General features: G+C 31.9%; 1 protein-coding gene across 1 annotated transcript in view; it reads right to left on the bottom strand.

Annotated features, from left to right (window-relative positions):
* The window catches only part of LOC149807887 (otoferlin-like), a 480,268-nt gene that overhangs the window by 296,342 nt on the left and 162,546 nt on the right, over nt 1-21,380 (bottom strand). Inside the window, exons 9-12 of the mRNA XM_089962251.1 lie at nt 20,023-20,154; nt 18,182-18,244; nt 17,383-17,467; nt 2,788-2,903 (exon numbers count right to left, since the gene is read on the bottom strand). Of these exons, the coding sequence (XP_089818377.1) occupies nt 2,788-2,903; nt 17,383-17,467; nt 18,182-18,244; nt 20,023-20,154 (396 nt within the window). The remainder of the gene's footprint in view (nt 1-2,787; nt 2,904-17,382; nt 17,468-18,181; nt 18,245-20,022; nt 20,155-21,380) is intronic.

Genomic DNA, 21,380 nt, shown 5'->3' with positions numbered 1-21,380 from the left:
AGCAAGAAAGGTCAACATTTGATAATCTTGCAATGAAGGGTATAATCATCAGCAAAATGGTCAACACTTCATACATTTGTAATGAAGGGTAGATCATTCATAAAGACAAGAAATATGACAGGTCCAAGGAATAATCTTGGGGAACACCAGCTTGTATGCTTTCTGGTTGTACTTCCTATACACACTTACTTTTGTTGTCTCCTGTAGAGATGAAATTAACCATTGGATACTGTTATGAAAGTCACAGCATTTCAATTTTAACAATATGATTCCTGTTAGGTTTCCTATGTTCATTTCACTCAACCATACCTCAATAATTTTAGAGCTGTTTGACAGAAGTGTGATTGTTGAAATTATGGCTGTTTCTCATGCACAAGCATAGTTTGGTTTAAATAGAAGTATATAGAATTCACTACAAGTTTTTTTATTACTTTAGAAAGAGTGGGTAGTGAACATATTGGTCTATAATTTCTGGAGCTTCCCTGGCACTTTTAAAAAAAACGGGTGTCACTTTTGCAATTTGAGCAGGTTGGGATATTCATTTGCTGCAGTACTGATGTTGATTATATGAGTAATTGACTTGGCTATCACAGGTGCAGATAAATGACATATTCTGATGTTGATTATATGAGTAATTGACTTGGCTACCACAGGTGCAGATAATTGACATATTCTGATGTTGATGATATGAGTAATTGAACTGGCTACCACAGATAATTACATGTTCTAATGTTGATTATGTGAGCAATGACTTGGCTACCACTTGTAATTTACATATTCTGATGTTGATTATATGAGTAATTGACTTGGCTACCACAGGTGCAGATAACTGACATATTCTGATGTTGATGACATGAGTAATTGAATTGGCTACTACAGGTGCAGATAATTGACATATTCTGATGTTGATAATATGAGTAATTGAATTGGCTACCACAGGTAATTTACATATTCTGATGTTGATTATAAAAGTAATTGACTTGGCTACCACAGGTAATTTACATATTCTGATGTTGATTATAAAAGTAATTGACCTGGCTACCACAGGTAATTTACATATTCTGATGTTGATTATGAAAGTAATTGACTTGGCTACCACAGATAATTTACATATTCTGATGTTGATTATAAAAGTAATTGACTTGGCTACCACAGATAATTTACATATTCTGATGTTGATTATAAAAGTAATTGACTTGGCTACCACAGATAATTTACATATTCTGATGTTGATTATAAAAGTAATTGACTTGGCTACCACAGATAATTTACATATTCTGATGTTGATTATAAAAGTAATTGACTTGGCTACCACAGGTAATTTACATATTCTGGCTCCAATTCCATTTAATCTTCTGGCCTTGTTTATATTTAGGTTTTCCAATTTTTTTAAAACTTCTTGTTCTGTAACATAGTCTATTGTAAATGGTGCTATATTTTATTGTTTGTCATTTAGAACAGTAGGTTCCAAGATTACACTTTTTCTTTGAAATTAATTGGAGACACATATAAAATACTCATTGACTAAATTTACAATATCCCGACAGAAGTTACTATGTAACTAGCATATCTGACATTAATGGGTGGAACAAGTGTCTTTTGGGAATTCAGTTCATTTAAATATTTCCACACATTATAAGATTTATTATTTTCCTCAATGTCGTGTTTGTAGTATGCCTGTTTGCCTCTTCCAATCCTATCTGTAATGGCATTCCTCCATTTCCTGTAGTTTTCCTAGTCTTTAAGTTTATGAAATTTGTCTCTTGTGTACATTACTGATTTCGGGTGAAAGCCAGTTTAGTTTCATTAGCTGTTTTACTCACTTTGTTTTTACTTGTGCATGAATATTCAAGATTTTGTCGAAGAGATAACAAAACATTTCCACAGCAATGTTGCAGTTGTTAAAATTATCTGAACTATCAAATGTTCTTGTTGCAGTCATTTAGGTATTGTCACAGGTCATTTAGGAATTCTATTTCATTAACACTTCCTTTGAAGTCTTTGTATTTTATTTCCAATGTTATATGTTTTAGATCACTGATACTGTTACTAAATAAACATTAAAAATGAAAACTTCAGCTAATTGAATGATTGACACACTGTTTTTGTCTGTACTTTGTTTTTATCATGAAGACCTAGGATTTGCATATCTAGCCATATAATTATCTGCCAAAACATATCAGCTTGGGAAGTATTACTATCAATACTATCCATACTCACTTATACGACAAAACCAACTGAGAGTATAGACCCTGATCTGCAGGTGTATTATGCTATTATGCTATGGCAGAACAGGATCTTATATATATATATATATATATATATATATATATATATATATATATATATATATATATATATATATATATATATATACATACATACATATATATATATATACATACATATACACACACACACACACACACACACACAGAGGGAAATTTATAATGGCACAATTTCAAAATGAGTTCCCAATGTTTTGAACTCAACAAGCTCTATGTCAGAGGAATATACAATTTACATGCACAAGACACAAGATAACACTAAACACGAAATCTAAAAATATTGCTGTGAGATTCCTACAAGTTAGAATCACTTGCGGGAATTTCCAACAAAAGATACAAAATTAACAATAATAAATATGCAGGCAATTGTGTCAGTCACCTTGTGAACCATGTTATGACTTAATTTCATATATGGACTGAAAGATAGTCACAGTAGACTGATATATAGAAATATGCTGAAAGATAGATAGGATACAGTGGACTATTTTCAACTGCAGACCTTGATGGAGTCTCCTTTTCCTACAACAGCAATGTCACACTTTAGGTACCCCTTCAGTCCTCCACTCATGTCTTCTGGGTCAGTCAGCATTGCCCATTTGTGATAAAACTGATGATCTAAAAAAATGAATGACATTTTTAAACAGTCTTGAAATTGTATATTTTGTTGACATTAGTTGGGTATTTTCTGAAGATTCTGACTTCATATAAAAAAATAAGATTCTTTCCTAGCTGTGCAACTGATATAAATATTCATTAATGACATTGTATGTACATACAGTACTTATGTGTAAAATTCTTAAATAAACTTATGGTGCAAATGTGCATTATTCTGTTTGCTTCTTTTGACCTATCTTGAGGTATTATTAGTATTGAAAATCCTGTACTATTCTCCCAAGTGGCACTCTTAAGAAAAGTATAAGAATCTACATCATACAAAAGATAATAGTAAACACTATTTTAACATGTTTTTAGTAATATAGATACTAAATTCTAAATAAAGTAACACATACATACTTGTGATATGTTTTCTTAAATACTGTAATATTTTATGTAGATTCTACATGCACTTGAAGCTTGTTCCATAGAACTGTGCCAGTGTATTGGAAGCTTTTCTTGAATTACTCTGTTCTTGATTTTGGTGGATGAATGTTTCTATGTGATGTTTATCGCAACTGGTAAGTGTGTTGAATAAGACCTTAATAAATCCTGGAAATACCCTGGTGTAACTCCATGAAGACATTAATATCTAAGAATCTAAGAACTGCCTTGTGAAAATCAATCCTTTCAAATATTGCAAGTCATGTTAGCTCTGTGAACAATGCTTTCGATGAATAATCAATAGATGCATCTAACATGATGGCCTCTCCTGAAGTTAATAAATGCTGCCCAGCTGAGATTTGGCACAATTTTTCCATACAGCTGAATAATAATAAACTTTTGGAAGAATATATGCACTATAGTATAGAATGAAAATATTTCTTGATTCTACTGAGTAAGGCAATTTTCTAAGACGGTGCTTTATAAAGCTTAATAATATGAAAATCCCATTAATACACCCAAACAGCTGTCATGTTTGACATTTTCTAACTGATGATTATTTAATTTAAGAAATTATTTTGGGTTCTCCAATGTATATAGCTTCTGTGATGTCCCCATGATCACATATTTTGTTTATTCTTCATTTATTACTGTCTTAATTTGCCACGTCCATTTTTGAACTCAAATATGGTCTGAGTCTTTATAACATCAGAACTAGATGTATGCATGGTATTAAATCTATATTTGTGAATTCATTAGATAAATAAAAAGAGAGGGCCTCAAATGGAGCCTTGTGGGATCAACGAACAGTTAGTACGAGTTTCTTGATTAATATTGCAAATGGTTACTTGCTGAGACCTTTTATTTTGGTAGGACTAAACCAGTTGAAAAAAGAATTAACAAAACAGTAACAATTCATCTTTTGCAGCAGAAGTACATGATTATTATATTAAAGGTTTCCTTAAAGTCAAGAAAAACAGCCCAGTCAAAGATCCATTATTCATTTCTTACAGCCAAAGATCTGTGGTTATGTTGGGACATTCAAGAGTAGGTCAACTTTAGTTTGTTTATGCACTATGTAACATGATCTTGTGACCAGTATGAAAGATCCTTATTGTTATAAGGTTTTCAACCTTATTGATGACAGTGTTATAATAAATATGACAGTTGGCACTTCTCTTGGACTTAAGGTTATATTCCCTCAGCTCTCTTATCCTTTGCCACCAGTTGTGCTAATGCTGTTATGTCCCTGTCAAGGATGCAAAGCCCAATACAGCCCAATACAGCTAACTGAGAGGAGACCTTGGTTTCTTGTAAACATCTTTGAATGTGGCTTTGAATGGAGCTAGTGCATGCTCTGATTAAAGACTACACAGACTGCAGGCAAAATAGAACTGATAGCAATGTTCATATTTGTACAAGCATTTACAAGTGACACAATTCTCTTAATAATAATAACTGTTGTAAAAAGCTGTAGTAATGAATTAAACAAAATCATACAATTGATTGTTTCTGTAGATGTTGACTAAGAAACGTTTTAAAAGCTTGGCATGAGTCAGCTGACTTTATATAAGGTGGTATGGAATTCCATAGTTTGACTCCAGAAAAAGCAAAACTCTTCTTATAAAACTCTGAATTTGGTTTCAGTAAATTTAACTTTAACCAAAACCTCACCTGCTGATGTTGATGTTGGAAAGTGACTCTATGTTATGCTTCCCATTTACATTAGTTCAACAAAATGTTAACAAATTGTATGCACTCATTTTTTATTAGCACTTATCAATAGTGAATGCCCATTAATACAATTAATTTGTTAATTCCAATTAATACATTATCTTGTTATTGTCCATTAATACAACTATCTTGTTATTGTCCATTAATACAACTATCTTGTTATTGTCCATTAATACAACTATTTTGTTATTGTCCATTAATACAACTATCTTGTTAATGTCCATTAATACAACTATCTTGTTATTGTCCATTAATACAACAAGGGAGGCCTTAGATCATTCATGTATTTTGACAGTAAGGCCAAAGATCATTCAAGTGTTTGACACCAAATCCTTAGATCATTCATATGTTTGGCACTAGGTAAGACCTTAGATCATTTATGCATTTGACACTAAGTCCTTAGATCATTCATATGTTTGGCACTAGATAAGGCATTAGATCACTCATATGTTTGTTATTATCCAAGACCTTAGATCATCCATGTGTAAGACACTATCTAAGAGCTTGGAGCATTCATGTTTGACACTAGCTAAGGCCCAATGCATGTGCATTTGGCAGGTACATTAATCTTTGTTGGCACAATGCTTTTCATCAAACCTTGTGAAAATTTGCTGTTTTTGTTAAAAAGAAGAATTTATTTAGTTTTATTTTCTATTTTAAGCAGTGTAGGCCATATTTGATGGTGGATCATAAGTGTCTAAAAATCTTTTAAAGGCCTTTGTGCCGGATGTTCTCAGTTAAATTTGGTCAAATTCTGTTTAGCAATTATGTTGTTAAAACTGTTTAAACTGTATAATTTTTAGTGAAAGTGGCTTTTATCTTAAGTGGACTGCCATCATCTGAACAACATTTCTAGGCCATTTTGATTAGACGCTCTCTGTTATATGTAATCAAATGAAGCTGCATGTTTTGGAAAAAAAGAAATTGATTCAGGTTTTTCTAATACCAACAATAATAGATCTTGCATTGGCATCATTTGGAAAAATTGGAAAGGACTGGATGACATAATCCTTTTTTAAAATTTGTTGCAAACTGACCAGGGATATTTTGAAATGCAGTTGAAACCAACAGATGATAAACAAAGCCTGTTTGATGAACACAGGGCCATATCATATGCCATCAGCCCAAATGAGCTAACTGAATGGATCTCTCTTTCTGCATTCATTGTTTGGCTTGGAAATTAGTGGTTGGGTACCAGTCTGTACATGTAAATGTGTGATAAAAAAAACAAAAACATTGTAGTGTTTAATTCTAGATGCTGGAATATATTTTTGTAATTATAATACATTTTCTCTTTAAACAAAAATAATATACATATCTACATGTATGTATGTAGATATATTCTTTGACTTTTACCTATTATTTGTTCACAATAAATATAAAGTAGATGCAACAGAAGCAAGATGGGACATAATAATTATTTATCTTAGAATAATCATTTCTGTGATACCATAAATCAAACCTAATATTTTGCTAACACTAACGCACTAAAAGCTCTTTCTACTTCATCTGCTACATAAAATAGTGGCTTCCAAAAGTACAAAACTCTTAAAAAACTGATTTTATCAAAGTAGTCTAAATCAGATTACAGTTTAACTAAATATCAGAAAAGTGTTATTTTTATCTCTGACTGCAGATTTTTTCAATGCAAAATACCATTAAGATGGCTACTTAAAATAAATCAAACCAAAGAAACAATGCGTCAAGAGATCCAAGTTAATCATGCAATTAGTTTTACAATTAATTACCAATATATGGTGGTTCCTCACTTGAAAACTATTTGGGGGAGTCATAAATGTACACCTTGATAAAGGTAAAAAATAATTTCAAACTATGGGTCATGACCCACTTGTGGATCATGTGTGTACTGCATGTAATATAGTAGCCTGCATAACATACTTGGATGTGAGCACCGAGTGCAAAAAGTTTAAAACTGCTGATATAGATAACATTGTCTTATAATGAGGTAGCCTATGCAGAATTCAAATTGCAAAATTATATCCATTATAGTGTTATATATTGAGTTAATTTATACAGAATGATATAATTCAACCAGTAAAATTGTATCCATTATTTACAAGTGCATTATAGTGATATATCAGAGACAGTATCATACTGAGGTGTTTTATAGTGAGGTACCACTTGTATTATGCACACCCAAAACCATGGACCCAGATCTGTCAGTGAATACCAATGAACAGCTTGGACCCTGATGTACTGATTGATATGTAACTTGACAGTAGATCCAGGTCTACTCTGCTTATAGTTACATGATAATTATCCTTCAATGACTACTGTACATCGAATAGATTTGGAAACAAGTCTAAACAGAGCATGTGTGTGTGTGTGTGTGATTTGGAAATTAGTCTAAACAGAGTGTGTGTGTGTGTGTGTGATTTGGAAATTAGTCTAAACAGTGTGTGTGTGTGTGATTTGGAAATTAGTCTAAACAGTGTGTGTGTGTGTGTGTGTGTGATTTGGAAATTAGTCTAAACAGAGTGTGTGTGTGTGATTTGGAAATTAGTTTAAACAAAAGGACTATTACTATGTGTGTGATTTGGAAATTAGTCTAAACAGAGTGTGTGTGTGTGATTTGGAAATTAGTCTAAACAGTGTGTGTGTGTGTGTGTGTATGTGTGTGTGTGTGATTTGGAAATTAGTCTAAACAGTGTGTGTGTGTGTGTGTGTGTGATTTGGAAATTAGTCTAAACAGTGTGTGTGTGTGTGTGATTTGGAAATTAGTCTAAACAGTGTGTGTGTGTGATTTTGAAATTAATCTAAACAGAGAGTAAAAAGAACCAGAACTACATTAAGTTGTCACTGAAACTGAGAAAACTTTCACAAAAATGTTCCTGTTATCCATGACTTTCTTTTACTGTTACATTTTCATTGCCAATACATATTAGCTGAAAAAGTGCTAGTCTGGATTTTAGATTAATTAAAAGAAGTATTTTTTTGTTAAGTGCTGTAAATCAAGATCTTTTAAGTATCAGTAGATTTTCCCATATTTAATAAATGCCCTATATTTGTAATGTAAAATTTTCTTCCATGCATGATTGTCTGAATGTCTCCATGACGAAAAATATTGTTAAAAAATTCTTTTTCCTAGGAATTATCATTACACTGCACTGCAAACTTAAAAAAATAATTATTTCAAATTTCCTGAGGATAGAGTTCATCATAAACAAGTACATATCAATGTTGCACCAAACACACAGGTGACACTATCTTCCCTATGCTAAAAAATTTAGGAAACATACATTTTAATGGGAAAATTAAAATTATAGTACATAATGCACTAGTAACACTAAAATGAGATAATATTATTTGCAATGACAGTTTTGATACCTGAACCAGTTTGTCATCTGCTTTATACTATCATATGTTCCTTCAAAATGTACATTATTTTAATGAACATTTTACCACATGCTCAGGTAACTCATAGATACATTAATAGGCTTGAATATCTCATTAACTTGAAATGAGGTGATTACGGTCTGTATCTTGCTCTCTTTAAACTACATTGTTCATTCATTATCTACCAGCATTTGCCATAATAAGTATCCATTTTTTTCTGAATTATATTTCTTTTCAAAATTAATAAATCATTTATTGAATGAGCAATTGTGTATTTACATTATTTATACTGCATTTCAGTGTTATATCTGAGACAGTTTAGATTCTTCTGTCATTAATTCAACCTGAAAAGAAATTAAATTTTCATGGCCATGGGTGTGATTTAACTTCAAAAATATTTCACACCTGTGGCTGTCAAAGACTTTAATTACAACTCAGATGACTACCACAACCTTAAATTTTTTCATTGCCAGATACACTTTTAAATGGATATTAATTTCCATCTTAGATTTTTTCATCACCTTTAGGGACTCTGACCATTGCTAGTGTCAATTCAGACATGAATGGATGTCCACTAATGAAAAGTTGCTGATGTAATTTTCATGTTTTTTATAATGAAGACTCATTATCCTGTGCTCAAAGTGGGCAAATTCTTTTCATTGACCTTGGCATCTGGCTTATGTATGCAGTCTGGAACTAAACATACTGTAACCTTGACCTTTGGATCTCAAAATACAGAGATTTCTTTCTTACCCTAAGTGTAAAGAATCCATAAAGCTTGGTTAAGGAACTTACTATGAACAAAAATTATTTGCAAAACCAATTTTTGTCAAAGTCAGAATGAACTTTTACCTTCAACATTTTAACCTCAACATCAACAAGCTTTTAACTGCCTTTAATTGCAAGCCCTCCACAAACTCTGACCATCATACATAGTCTGGAAATGAAGAACAAATGTCACTGTGACATTGACCTTTGACCTTCAAAATCAACACGCTTCTTAGTTTTACCAAAATTGTATATACAATCCATAAACTTTGGGTGAAGGTATATGATCACAAGTTTTTGTCCATAAATATTTCTTTTGTTTTCAGCCAGTGACCTTGACCTTTGACCCCCCAAATCAAAAAGCTTCTTTTATACTCCAAGTACAAACCATCTACAAAAGTTTAGTTGAGGTCTGTAATGCATAACTAATATTATTGGGCAGAAATTTGGACTTTTAAATACATGGGATTTTTCTTCAACCCAAGTGTAAGCCAGCCACAAAGTTGGTAAAGGCAGTTCATGTAAAACTAAAGTTATTGTGTAGAAAAAAAGGTAATAGACTTTTGTTCAGATAGATATATGTACATATGGACAGGCATCATAGCAAAAATGCTCTGCCTTTGGATGCGTTTTTGCAAAATGATGATAAGAAGTCTTTCTAACATGTAAATAGGTATCAAATTATCTTAGGTTTATAGTGAACTATACTTTTATAAATGTATCCTCTCTGTTTTTATTTAAATTGTAATAAATCTAATGGTTAAGATAGACCATTCTAGAACATAACATATCCTTTTTATGTCAGAAACAGAAATACATCATTTGTGAACAGAGATCAAAGGGGTGATTGTTCTTTTGCATTGGTTTTATTTTATCTTAAAATACTGTTATCTTTTACAATTTTAATCTGTATAATAGCTACAACTGATTGCAAAGTTTGTAATATTCTTCATTATGCCTTCCTGTTTAAAATGCTGTATTACATCTTTTTCATTTCTAAGATATTTCCTCCATATTTTAAGTGTTGTAAGCGAAAAATGATGAAAATGGGTTCAAAATAATGAATGCATTATAAAGCTCATTCATGTATTTTGTTATTGAAACTTGGTAACAGAGGCCCCATGATAAAATTAAAGTGTAGTCTCTTTCAACCAGACACTTAAGTGATGCCATGAGATTTTTGCCAAATGAAGATTTTTTAACACCAGAATGTGACTTTGACAAAAATTCACTGGCTGATGAAATGAGTCTTCCATCATTGTGATAGCAAAATTACTTCAGATTTCACCTACATATTGACATTTTGATCCTAAATTACATCACTGAATGTTTTCCCATATTATTTTGTTTTGAGTGAAGGTATCTCGAGATAACATTTTGAGATCGGAGAAAGGCCTTTAAAATCTCACTCTACAAACTTTTACTAAAGCACCTTCTATCTGCAACAAAGGTCAGTTGTTGTTTTTGGTTTAATATCAAAGGTCAGTTGTTGTTTTTGGTTTAATATCAAAGGTCAGTTGTTGTTTTTGGTTTAATGTCAAAGGTCAGTTGTTGTTTTTGGTTTAATGTCATTTCTCAGCACAAGATAGGCTATACATGGCAGCCAGTATAATTGGTGTAGGAAGAATCCAAGAAAATCCTGGTAAGAATCACTAACCCACTGGGAGCTACTGATTGCTTTCTCATATACCGACATTGGCCAAGCCCAAGACTCGAACCCACACAGAAAGAAGTGTAACATTTTATCATATCCTCCTATCTCCTATATCAAAGCTCTCATGTAGCCATGCAAGCATCTGGTTCAATGAGATTAAATCAAAATGGTGGCATTGAATGAGATTAAATTAAAATGGTGGTAAGAACAAGACAACATTTGTGATATAATGGGAAAAAATATCATTTCAGTTATACCTGGTTGTGCATAGACTGTGCTTACATCCAGTTTATATATACCAAGTGCTTTGTTGGACCTGAGAAGGCGACCAGACTGGCAAACCTAGTCACCATGAGAGATAAGAAGAAGAAGAAGCGAGATAGACAAAAAATCTGAACAGGTTTACTGTAGACATGCAAATTGATTGAATTAAGAAAGACAGCCTGGAAAATCCACTTCTCTGCTCCTAATTATTCAAACAAATTAGCACAGTAAAATGCAAATAATACAAAATTATCAGGTTTTTGTACATGGAAGTAATTCCATACCTTTTCCAAAATACGTTTTTGAAGAAAAAGTTTGCTTTGAATTATCTTTCATAAAATTGCAATAGCGTATTTTACATTCAAAATGTCACCTAAGATAGGATCTTTTGTATAGATGGTGAAATACAGTGTCAGATACTATGTAAATTTGACATCTGGAATACACACTGTATACTTTTCCTGATAATTTTGTTTCTTCATGTAACAAAATCAAACATATACTGTTAAGTGTACCAGTTATTGTCAAAAATTAAATTATACAAATTATACAATTAACGTAACATGTTGCCCAATTGTCCAAGTCAGTGTTTTCACCACTACATTTTGTCAAAATTTTTAGTAGTAGACTAGAATTATTAAATCATGGGTCAAAACTTTCAGCAGTGGACTACAACTGTTATATCTCTGAACCAAACAGAGAAAGGGCTATTGTCAGAAATTGCTGAAATTAGTACACTGGCACTAACACAATGTAATACAGAAGTGAAACCAGAATGTTTCTTCTGGGGTTTAATTTTGAGAAGGATGAGGTTCCTTTTGCTAAAAATGATGCACTTTATCTGTGTTCACTTAAAAAATGTGCTATATTACAAAGAAAATGTGGACTCTAAACGAACAGTCTGAGGATCCTCTGGATCTGTGCTATTTTACATAGAAAATGTGGACTCTATATGAACAATCTGAGGATCCTCTGGATCTGTCTTACTTTACATAGAAAATGTGGACTCTACACGAACAATCTGAGGATCCTCTGAATCTGTCATTCATATACTATCATCTCTTTGAAAAGGGTGAAAATAAGTAGAGGGCAAAAGTCTTACCTATTTTCAATTAATTGTTAATTAAATAATTAAAATTAAACACTATTCAAATTAAACTAGTTTAATTTCTGGTAATTCTGGCAGAATGTGCCACCATATGCAAATAAATACAATTGCATATTCAGATTTGTGCATGTCCATGAACATGGTAGCATACTGCAAATGTGTTGTGTAATTATGCAGTGCAATAATGCAATGTAGAGAAATACTGCACAGTCTGGGAAATGCAGTTTGGAGAAAATACTGCAGTGAAAAGCTATAGTAATATAGTACAAAAGAGTATATGATATTTGAAATTCTAAGATAGATTGAAATAATGGACATGGTTAATACTTTGTAAAATTTCAAAAAATATCAGTCCAGACCCCTGAAGCAAGATTTCCACATACAGACAAAAATTAAGTCCAGCCCTGTAAAAAAATCTACTTTAACTCAGATCTACAGGAGAGATTTGCATTTGTTTCACTTTTTAGTTCTTGTTTTTAGAACAATATTTTCCTCCTCACATTTTTTTTTACATTCAGTTGACAGTTAAATTTTTTGGAAAGTTTGGTTCCGTGAAGTTGTAAGACAACTAATAGAAACATCTCATCTGATACAATCCTGTTTTCAAAATGATAAAGATGTTTATACATATACTGGTTTATAGAAACTTTATTGTCCTAGAGCATAATAAAACAAGAGGGTTTTATTTCGGCAGATGAAAAAAAAATCTCTCTTTCATACCAAGATGAAAATGTTCTTGGATTCAAAGTTTGTTTGAGTTTAAAGTATCAGTAAGCTAAAAAATGCTGAAACTTACTGGCAATTATGTAACTAAAAACTGAGCAATTTGATTATGCTCAATATCTAAAGAACCAGTAATAGAAATCTGGTATGATAAAACTGATGAGAGACAAGGAAGAAATTACTTAAGCTGTTGTGCTTGTTAATTGAAATTTTTTAGAGTAAAATATGGTGAATGTTACTAACACTATGTACCACATTCATTACAGTATTAACTTCTTAAAGTATAATATGGTGACTGTTACTAACACTATGTACCACATCCATTACAGTATTAACTTCTTAAAGTATAATATGGTGACTGTTACTAACACTATGTACCACATTCATTACAGTATTAACTTTTCAGAGTATAATATGGTGACTGTTACTAACACTATGTACCACATCCATTACAGTATTAACTTCTTAAAGTATAATATGGTGACTGTTACTAACACTATGTACTACATCCATTACAGTATTAACTTCTTAAAGTATAATATGGTGACTGTTACTAACACTATGTATCACATTCATTACAGTATTAACTTCTTAAAGTATAATATGGTGACTGTTACTAACACTATGTACTACATCCATTACAGTATTAACTTCACTCAGCCCATTTCAAACCAGAAAATGTGGCCTCTTACTGACTTGAACTAATTAGTACATTAAAGACAATGGAGTTGCCTCCCATAATAAAAATAAGTAACCTGCAAATGCAGTGTAGAAAAGTAGTTATCAATGTCAAATCATGACCAAAATCAGGGTTGTGGAGAGTTCTCAGCAGAGTCAAAAAGGGTCATCAGGGCAAATATTTTTTGGGCTATATTAATACTGAAAAGTGCCCTGAGGTCAGAAGGTCATATTTGTGGCCAAGTTAGGGTGACAGCAACAAGAGACTGGTAACCACTACTGTAGACAATACTGCAAATAACTATTTTAAGTTTGTGATTCTCTGGAGCAGTCAGACTTTGCATGTATAGATGACTTTCTGTACAATCAAAAGTATAAACTGAAAAGGCCCCCCACCCCACAATTCTGGTTTGACTTAAGTATTATAATAAAAATAGTGAAATGTAAAACTATATATCATCTATTATAGCGGGTTAAGATAGATAACAGTGAGATTCAAAATTTTAAAGAAAGAAATGACAATAAAGATAATGTATATGAATCTTTAAGTATTCAAGTATCTTGCCAAATAAACTCCAGTCAATTAGATGTGTTTGCAATTTTTTCATAATTTACACATAACCAACCCTCAAATAGGCAAGATGAAAGACCAAATAATAGTTACCACTGATTCTGATGATATAAACCTATTTTACAGAAATCATATGAGAAGTATGGTCTTTAGTGAGGTAACAAGCCAATCCAATGAAAAATTGCATATATATATATTGCCCATTGTTAAAATCACCACCCATCTTGATGACATTTAACCAAATTCATCAAAATGTAATCTGATACAGAAATCATTTAAGCACTGAAAAATTCAGCCAATCAGATACAGAAATCATTTAAGCATTGAAAAATTCAACCAATCAGATACAGAAATCATTTAAGCACTTAAAAATTCAGCTAATCAGATACAGAAATCATTTAAGCATTGAACAATTCAACCAATCAGATAAGGAATCACCATATTATTATCTGTGGATCTTGCTCATAATCATACTCATCCAAGATCTTGATGATATAAGCCTATTTAGCAAGTTTGATCAAAATCTTTGTTTTAATTAAATTTTGATCAAGCTTGGCTAAAATGTGGTATGAAGCAAGTCAATCAGATACAAAATCACCTCATTAATATGCAAAGATCTCAAACATAATAAATATTTGTTGCATATTTTTATAATATAAACTTATTTACCATATTTTACCAAATCTGGATAAGAAATATCATCTTACAAGCTTAGCCAATCTCATCCATGAGAACTGTATCAATATGCTCTTTTCATCTGAAATCTTCATGACACAAGCTATACTTCCAAGTTTGATCAAATCTGGACTATAAATATGGATCAGACAATATGGCCTCCAGTGATAAGAAGAGCAGCCAATACAATGCAAGGTCATGTCATTATTATTTGTTCATTATTGAAATCATTCATGATCTTGATAATATAATCCTGTATTTCAAGATCTAAAATATGGCCTCCAGGGTAGTAACATTCAATTGTTGATGGATGGACAATGGATCAAGTTCATACCATAAGTTTACACAGTCATTATGACCAGGTGAGCTAATTAAAAATTCAAAAAGAAACTAAAATATTCGTAATAAGGCAGAAACTAGTATATTTGTAACTAGGCAGGAACTAGTACATTTGTAATAAGACAGGAACTAGTATATTTGTAATAAGGCAGAACTAGTATATTTGTAATAAGGCAGGAATGAGTATATTTGTAATAAGGCAAAAACTAATATATTTGTAATAAGACAAGAACTAGTATATTTGTAATAAGGCAGGAACTAGTATATTTGTGATAAGGCAGGAATTAGTATATTTGTAATAAGGCAGGAATTAGTATATTTGTAATAAGGCAAGAATTAGTATATTTGTAATAAGGCAAGAATTAGTATATTTGTAATAAGGCAGGAAAATAAGCATGACTTCAGTCTTGGTTGCACTTTCAAAAAGTTGCAGGCAAATAAATATGAAATGTTCTCTACAGTGAACTCATTGTGTTTTCACCTCTAGAAATTGACTGGAGTTTATTTGCATTCCAAAATTGCAAGTGCAAAAATGGTAAAAGGCTATATAGCAGACATAATGATATGGTCTGACTGTAGAGGAAGCTGTAGTATTAAGATGCTGGAAGAAAGACAAAACTGTCTGCAATAAGACTTCAGTAGGTTATTTCATTTTAAGAAAAACTCATTTTACCACTTTTTCACTGTGATTTTAAAATCCTTATATGTCTATAAATATTTACCTAGGTTTATGACATATCTATATTCCCAGTTCTTTATACTGTACAAAATTGCTTCTTTATAGTGTATGTCACATTAAAATTATTGAAAACAAAAATGTAACAGATTTCAATATGACAAATTTTTCTATCAAAAATATGAAGATACTGTCCTTGACCCAAATATCCAGACACTAAAAAATAATTACTTTTTTGTCTGTCGGAATAATTTATTACATGATATCATTTTATGTCTTTGACAATGGAATTTATCACTGAAATAATATAAAATTATCTTACCTCTAAAAATCTCAAAGATGGCCCATATTTTCCTTGAATAATGCTTGAAGCAATCTTGACATAAAGCCTCCAGATATGGCAATCATTATCATAAATATTGAAGGAAGTCAAATCACTTAGATTGGTTCAGGAATTTTAATGTGAAATGTCCTTTTCTGAACTTCAATCATAGGTATGAAATCTATATCTAAAATGAGGTTACCAAGAGGAAATATACCACAAAATAATGCTGAGACTACATCAGAAATGAGGTCACCAATAGGAAATATACCATAGAATAATGCACAGGCTACATTCCAAATGAGGTCACCAAGAGGAAATATACCACAGAATAATTCCAAGAGGAAATATACCACAGAATAACGAGGAGACTACAAGAACTTATTAAACTCGCATGTGATGTTGACTACTTTATCAGAAATAAATGTAAACCCAGTTTAATTTAATGGAGAAGGAAAACAAAACCTGCATACAAATTTACTCACTTTACAACACCCAAGTTGATCCATTTAGCAAGAATTGGGATTGAAATGCATGACTGCTTTGTTTCCCTTTGTTAAGCTCTAAAGCAGTAAAGATAAAAGAAGCATGCAACTACATATTGGCTTTAAAATTGATCAAAGTGATTAATTAGTTTCATTAACTGTCTAAAGATGAGAGGTTGTCTTTCTTTTATCTTGACCATTAAAATGTTTGTAGTTCTCCTTGCTTTGGGGACTGCTCAATGCTGAGTTCTGAAGAATGTCATTTATTTTTATTGCTGCCTACTGACAAAATCTTCAGTAAAAACCATGTGATATTAATGGAAATCAAAACAACTTCACACCCTGAGGGTTGACTCTTCATTGCCAGCTTCAGGTTAAACATACATTATTTTTTTGGTGTTTGGATACTTTTATACTTTTAAAATTTATCACAAATTTTGAATATATGGTGTCAAGAACATTGGAAAGTTCAACTATTTGGGTATATTCAGGAGTATATATTACTAATTCATTAATTTTTTAAAATAAATCTAAAAACAATACTTGTCTTTTGTATAATCTCTGGAAGGGAGTGTATTAAATTAAGCAACCACAACATTATATAATACTGTGAATTGTGAACCAGCCAGAAAAATGAGTTTTCCTCAAAAGATTTAACAGTAAGTGGAAGAATACAGTTTAAGGTGATCGATTTGCATCTACCATGTGCCAAGTAAATAGTTCCAACATCAATCTTGAAGGCTCCAACAAGGGTCCCAGATCTCAGGAAGTTACGAGAATGAAGAACCTAAATATTCAAAGCAAAACAAGAAGTTTCTTGAATTATTAATTTTAAAATTTCTGTTTCTTGCTTTAGCTTCTGAGTACAGAAACCATCCTAGATATTTTTGAGAAACTCCGACATTCCCAAGTTTGGCAACAAAAAATTATTATTACTGAGTTGACATGTTCACAAGATACTTGTAACAGCAGCACAAAATTCTTTGTCATGGTATTTGACAACCTTGATCCTGATATATAGACAGAATATCTATGAACATGTCCCTGAAAATGTCCAGATATGTGGCCATACTGGATGTTAACACCATTTTCATTTAAAAAACTGTACATCATACAAAATTTTTACGTGAAAACCCCATGCCAATATCACGGTCTATTCACAAGAATTAGTGATCAAAAGACTTTCAAGATGGTGCCCTGGTGGCCATTCAGTTTAATCTTCCTTTAGGACCCTCTAGAGACCTTAAAAAGTCTTAAAGTAAAACCCCATGCTGACAATATCATCCTTTCTGAAAATGAACAGATAACAAAATTTTATATTTTCTATGTGGTAGCAATACTGGATGTCATATTTGCCCCATTTTCATTTAGGACCAACAAGACATTATAAGAAGTCTTTAAGTAAAAACCTATAGTCAACATAACCAACTGTTTACGAGTATCAAAACTAAGAAGATTTTCAAGACCGTACAAACAAGATAATAATAAACAACAAACTTACCATAAGAGTTATAATCTTGTCAAACAGCATTGCTGGTGCCATATGGAAGTCAAATACAAAATACTGAAATGTAAAACATTTATGTTGAACAACGCTGAGCAATATCAAGAATTCTAAGTGAAAGATCGTATATATAAGTATCACTTTCCAAGTGTTTGTCTGTCTATTTATAAGTCTATCTGTCTACTGCTTTCTCTCTCTGTTTCACACATGGTGCATTTAGCAAAATATACATGTAATGGGTAGTACTGTAGGCATGTTGGACTGGATAACTCATGTGGTAGAGGACCTGTCTAGAGTTAGGGAGGTACAGGGATTTAAACCCCAGTCTCCAACTGTGAATTTGTCCCCGCTACATTTGGCATTGCTGATAGGATTCTACATATCCGCCTCCATCTGACCTGGGAGGGTGCAGTTAAGTTGGAGCCTGAGACACTCAGGCATGTCTCAAACAGACAGGGAGAAAGTGTAATGGGTAGGAATGGGCATGCTGACTTGGACAGTTCAAGTGGTAGAAGACCTGTCTTGAGTTAAGGAGGACTCAGGTTTGTGTTCCAGTCTGGCAGTGAATATTTCTTTGTGGTAGAATAGCAATAATCACATCCAAGTCATGTTCTTAACATTCCATGCATCTTTTGCTGTGCATTACTGACCAAGTCTCATGCCAGTCCTACGTCAGTCCCATGGTGGGTACCATTTTTGTCTCATAGTTTGAAATAAAGTTAAAAAAACTTCAAATGACTGTAATTTTACTGCATGACTTGACCTGCAATATAGACATGAAAACAAGACCAGTTTTCATCACAGCAAAATATCACATCTTCACTACAACAACACTGAATGGCAAATGTTTGGTACATAATTTAAGAAAGAAAAAAGTGTAATGAAAATAAGTAAAAGAAGAAAAATTCAATAAGAACGATGAACTTACATTTTAAGTAATGAAATTACAGGTTGAGACACTATTCTTCAAATACGTGCATTTTCTATTTGACAAGATTTCAATACGTGACTGATATTCATATGAAATCCACAGAGATTGAAGTAAAGAAATATTACAAAATAAGCACATAGTCTTGGAATATTCTTTTATCAAATTTGCAATAAAAGTAATTTCATTAAACATTTATTTGTAGCCAGGAAAAATATAATAACAATGTACCTGAAATATAAATATGAAAACAAGACTAGTGTTCACCACAGCAAAAGATCACATCTTCATTAATAACATGGCTGAATAGCAAATTCACAGCATGAAAGTTTTCCCATGTGCACGTTCACATGAAGGAATTAAAGTTAAGGGACTTTACACTTGTTGTTTACTGGATGACTCATACCAACCATTGGAATTAAAGATAAGGGACTTTACACTTGTTGTTTACTGGATAACTCATACCAACCATTGTAATTAAAGTTAAGGGACTTTACAATTGTTATTTACTGGATGATTCATTCCAACCACTGGAAGCAAAGACAATTTCTACTTGTAGTTATACACTAATATCTGCAACTAATATCTGATTGGATTATATATATATCAATTAATATAAAAAAATGATCAAGTTAAAACACTATGAAGCGATTAATTTATGAACTTTTTGTATGTATATGATTGTATGGGGTTAATGAGAGGAACAATCAAAAAGTCAAATCAGTATTCTGTAACATCATACACAATGGAATACAATGAAAACCACTATTCATACTGAAATAACAAAACAGCAGTATTTGACACATTAATTAATGACTAGCCAGAATTGTATGCAACTCTCTTTGAGAGGCTAAAAATTTAGGATTAGGAAATGAAGCCAAATAATTATAATTCACACCAATTAACTTACTTCATTATAGTAAGGACAATTAGTAGATTCCTTCACACTGGTGTATTTCTTCTGGTCTCCAATTTGCACACATACCACTGGATCCATGTTTAATCCAGCCAGCTGACGAGCTTCAATGATTGTGACACATACCTGCATAAAACAGTAACATTTGCTGTATATACTCACTTATAAGACAAGTCCAACTGCAAACTGCAAAGACCCAGATCTGCCTGTACTATAACAGCAGATCTAGGTCTATGCAGTTTACTAGGAATCAGTAAACCAACATAGACCCTGAGTATAGGTGGTAATTCATCAAAAAGTGAGGCTTCATTTATGTTGACTCCATAAATAAAGAAGTTTTGGGGTATCCAAACATGAATGTATTGTCACACATCACACATGTCCTTAATCTGTACAAATGGGTGGGAAACCTGTGCAGCCAAAAAGGATTACAAAATATATATATATATATATATATATATATATATATATATATATATATATATATATATATATATATATATATATATATATATATGTATATGTATATGTATATATATATATATATATATATATATATATATATATATATATATATACACACACTGATTAAAACTTTGGTCAGCTTGCTCTCAAAGTGGTGAAACAAGTGTAAAATTAGGCCATTTGATCAGATTTTCTTTTTGATGCAAAAACTTCATTTATCTTAGGACTGGCTAATAAGTAATGCTTGATAATCATAACAAAAACTGTTGTAAAAAACATGCTTTCCTCAACATTTACAGTTACAGCCATATACAACAGGTTTAGCCTATGGAGGAACAACATGATAGTGAATATAAAAAAAAGTTTAACATGTGTGGAGTTGGAATACTGTTTCAGAATTGTCCATAAAATGTAGTTCATGATGGTCACATTTCTTTCTGGTATGATCATCTGTTGAACCACCCAATGACAATTAACGATTACATTAGGTCAAAAAAGAAAAGAAAACTTGCTAATTTGCAATGTAGAAGCTAGCTAAGTGACTTGACAAGTTACAATAAAACTTGCTTATTTACATATTTACAATGCTAATTTGCAATGTAACAGCCAGCTAGGTGACTTGCCAAGGTACAATAAAACTTGCCAATTTACAATTTAAATGCTAGCTAAATGGCTTGCCAAAGTACAATTTACAATGTAACAGCTAAAGTACTTGTGAAGGTACAATAAAACTTGCTAATTTACAGTGTAACAGATAGCTGTGTGATTTGCCAAGGTACAATAAAACTTGCTAATTTACAGTGTAACAGATAGCTGTGTGATTTGCCAAGGTACAATAAAACTTGCTAATTTACAGTGTAACAGATAGCTGCGTGACTTGCCAAGGT

This window comes from Sinohyriopsis cumingii, chromosome 1, assembly GCF_028554795.1.
Source record: "Sinohyriopsis cumingii isolate HCF-2022 chromosome 1, ASM2855479v2, whole genome shotgun sequence".
Taxonomy (NCBI): Eukaryota; Metazoa; Mollusca; class Bivalvia; order Unionida; family Unionidae; genus Sinohyriopsis; species Sinohyriopsis cumingii.
This window is presented reverse-complemented; position numbering and strand designations above follow the sequence as displayed.